Source organism: Monoraphidium neglectum (assembly GCF_000611645.1).
Source record: "Monoraphidium neglectum strain SAG 48.87 unplaced genomic scaffold scaffold05155, whole genome shotgun sequence".
NCBI classification, from domain to species: Eukaryota; Viridiplantae; Chlorophyta; class Chlorophyceae; order Sphaeropleales; family Selenastraceae; genus Monoraphidium; species Monoraphidium neglectum.
The window spans coordinates 1,638-3,171 of NW_014008475.1; the positions used below are offsets into that span (position 1 = coordinate 1,638).

The window sequence follows — 1,534 nt, forward strand, 5'->3', positions numbered from 1 at the left end:
CCCCAGGCCGGTCGCATCATCGCGTCGATGCAGGTGGAGAAGCAGACCGCGGCCCTGCGTGACGCCATCAGCCGGCCGCTGATGCGGGCGGCGGACCTGCTCAAGAAGGACATCCACGACCACGACGACGAGCTCGACGAGGAGGGGTGAGCGGGGGCTGCGGGTCGCACGCCTTTCCTTTGTTCAAGGGCGTCGTTTGGGTTGGGTCAGGTGCACGGGGAGGAGGGGTGCGCGGGGGCCGCTGGGTTTTTGTGGGTTGGGTCCTCCAGTGTACACGGAGCTGTACGCAATGGGGTGCGCGGGGCTGGTTTGTTGGCCTATTTCAATGCATTTCCTCCAACTAGTTTGAGAGCGGGGCCGGCCAGGTCTGCTTGGCTTGGGTTTATAAATGAGGGAGCTCGGCGGGGAGGGGTGCGCGGGGGCCGCTTCCTTTTCCTGTTTCTATCCATTTCCTCTGACAAGAGCAAGGGGGGATTCGGCATGACTTGGGTTTAGGGTTAAGGGAGCTCACCAAGGAGGGATGCACGCTGGGGCTGCCCTGCTGTGATTCACAGGGGGGGCCGCACGCTCGCAGCCCTTCTTCTGAGCAGACGCGCTGCAGGATCGCGGGTCCTAGGGGCTGGGGGACGGCGGGCACGTTGGACTGTGCTACACCGATGCTTGGGGCTGTGTCTTACCGCACCAAAGAGATTCGGGTTGAGGGATCGTCCGGGGATAACAAGGAGAGGAGTGTTTGGCTGTTTTAGCCAGCCAATCTCAGGGTTTGGGTTGGGTGAGCAGTTTGGGAATGGCGCACTGCTTTCGCATTTGGGAGGCTGCGGAGGCGGTGTGTGTATATTCAGTCCCAAGCCCACAGCTACCGTGCTTGGCTTGAGGAGAGCTCGTGGGAAACTGGAATGAGGGAAAGGGGACAGGAGGTGGAGGGCAGGATGCTCAGGCCAATGCAGGTGATATGGGATAGGGTCGTGGGGGTCACACATATCCTACCCCTGGCCGGCCGACGAGCTTCTACTGCCCACCCAACTCTGCCCCTCCCCACACAACCCCACCGACAGGGCCCGTGCCCCCATGATCTACCTGGGCGCCGAGGGCGCCCCCCACCACAGCAGCAGCGCCTCGGCCTCGCGCCGCGCCTCGCGCGCGGCGCCGCCGTCGCGGCGCGCCAGCCTCCCCCACGGGGACGACCGGCCGCCGCCGACGGGGAGCGGCGGGGGTTATGAAAAGCTCTGATTTTACCGACGTTGCAAACGGGGTTGCGGGGAGGGGCGACAGGCTAGGGTTTAGCACGCTGCTAGAATGGCGCCCGTGTGTCGGGGCGCATCGCTCTGTTTGGAGTCAATGGTGTATTGTGCTCGTCGCTCAACCCTGGCACTGGGGATGGTCCTGTTGCAGCCTGGTGTGCACTGGAGATGTCACCCAGCGCTCTCGCCTTGTGTGTGTGTTTTGTGTACCTTTGATTCTTAGAGCCGTAGCGGAGTGCAGCTCCTCGAGCCGGGCTCCTGCCCGCCTTGGTGCCTGCATTGATTTGCAGCAA

The 1,534-nt window shown here is 63.3% G+C and overlaps 1 protein-coding gene across 1 annotated transcript; it reads left to right on the plus strand.

Annotated features, from left to right (window-relative positions):
• Positions 1–27: 27 nt before the first annotated feature.
• Positions 28–1,230, plus strand: MNEG_15242 (hypothetical protein; the record flags this gene model as incomplete). Its single annotated transcript, XM_014036287.1, has 2 exons — positions 28–146; positions 1,056–1,230. 2 exons carry the CDS (start codon positions 28–30, stop codon positions 1,228–1,230), a joined length of 294 nt encoding a protein of 97 aa, XP_013891741.1.
• Between the last annotated feature and the right edge of the window lie 304 nt (positions 1,231–1,534).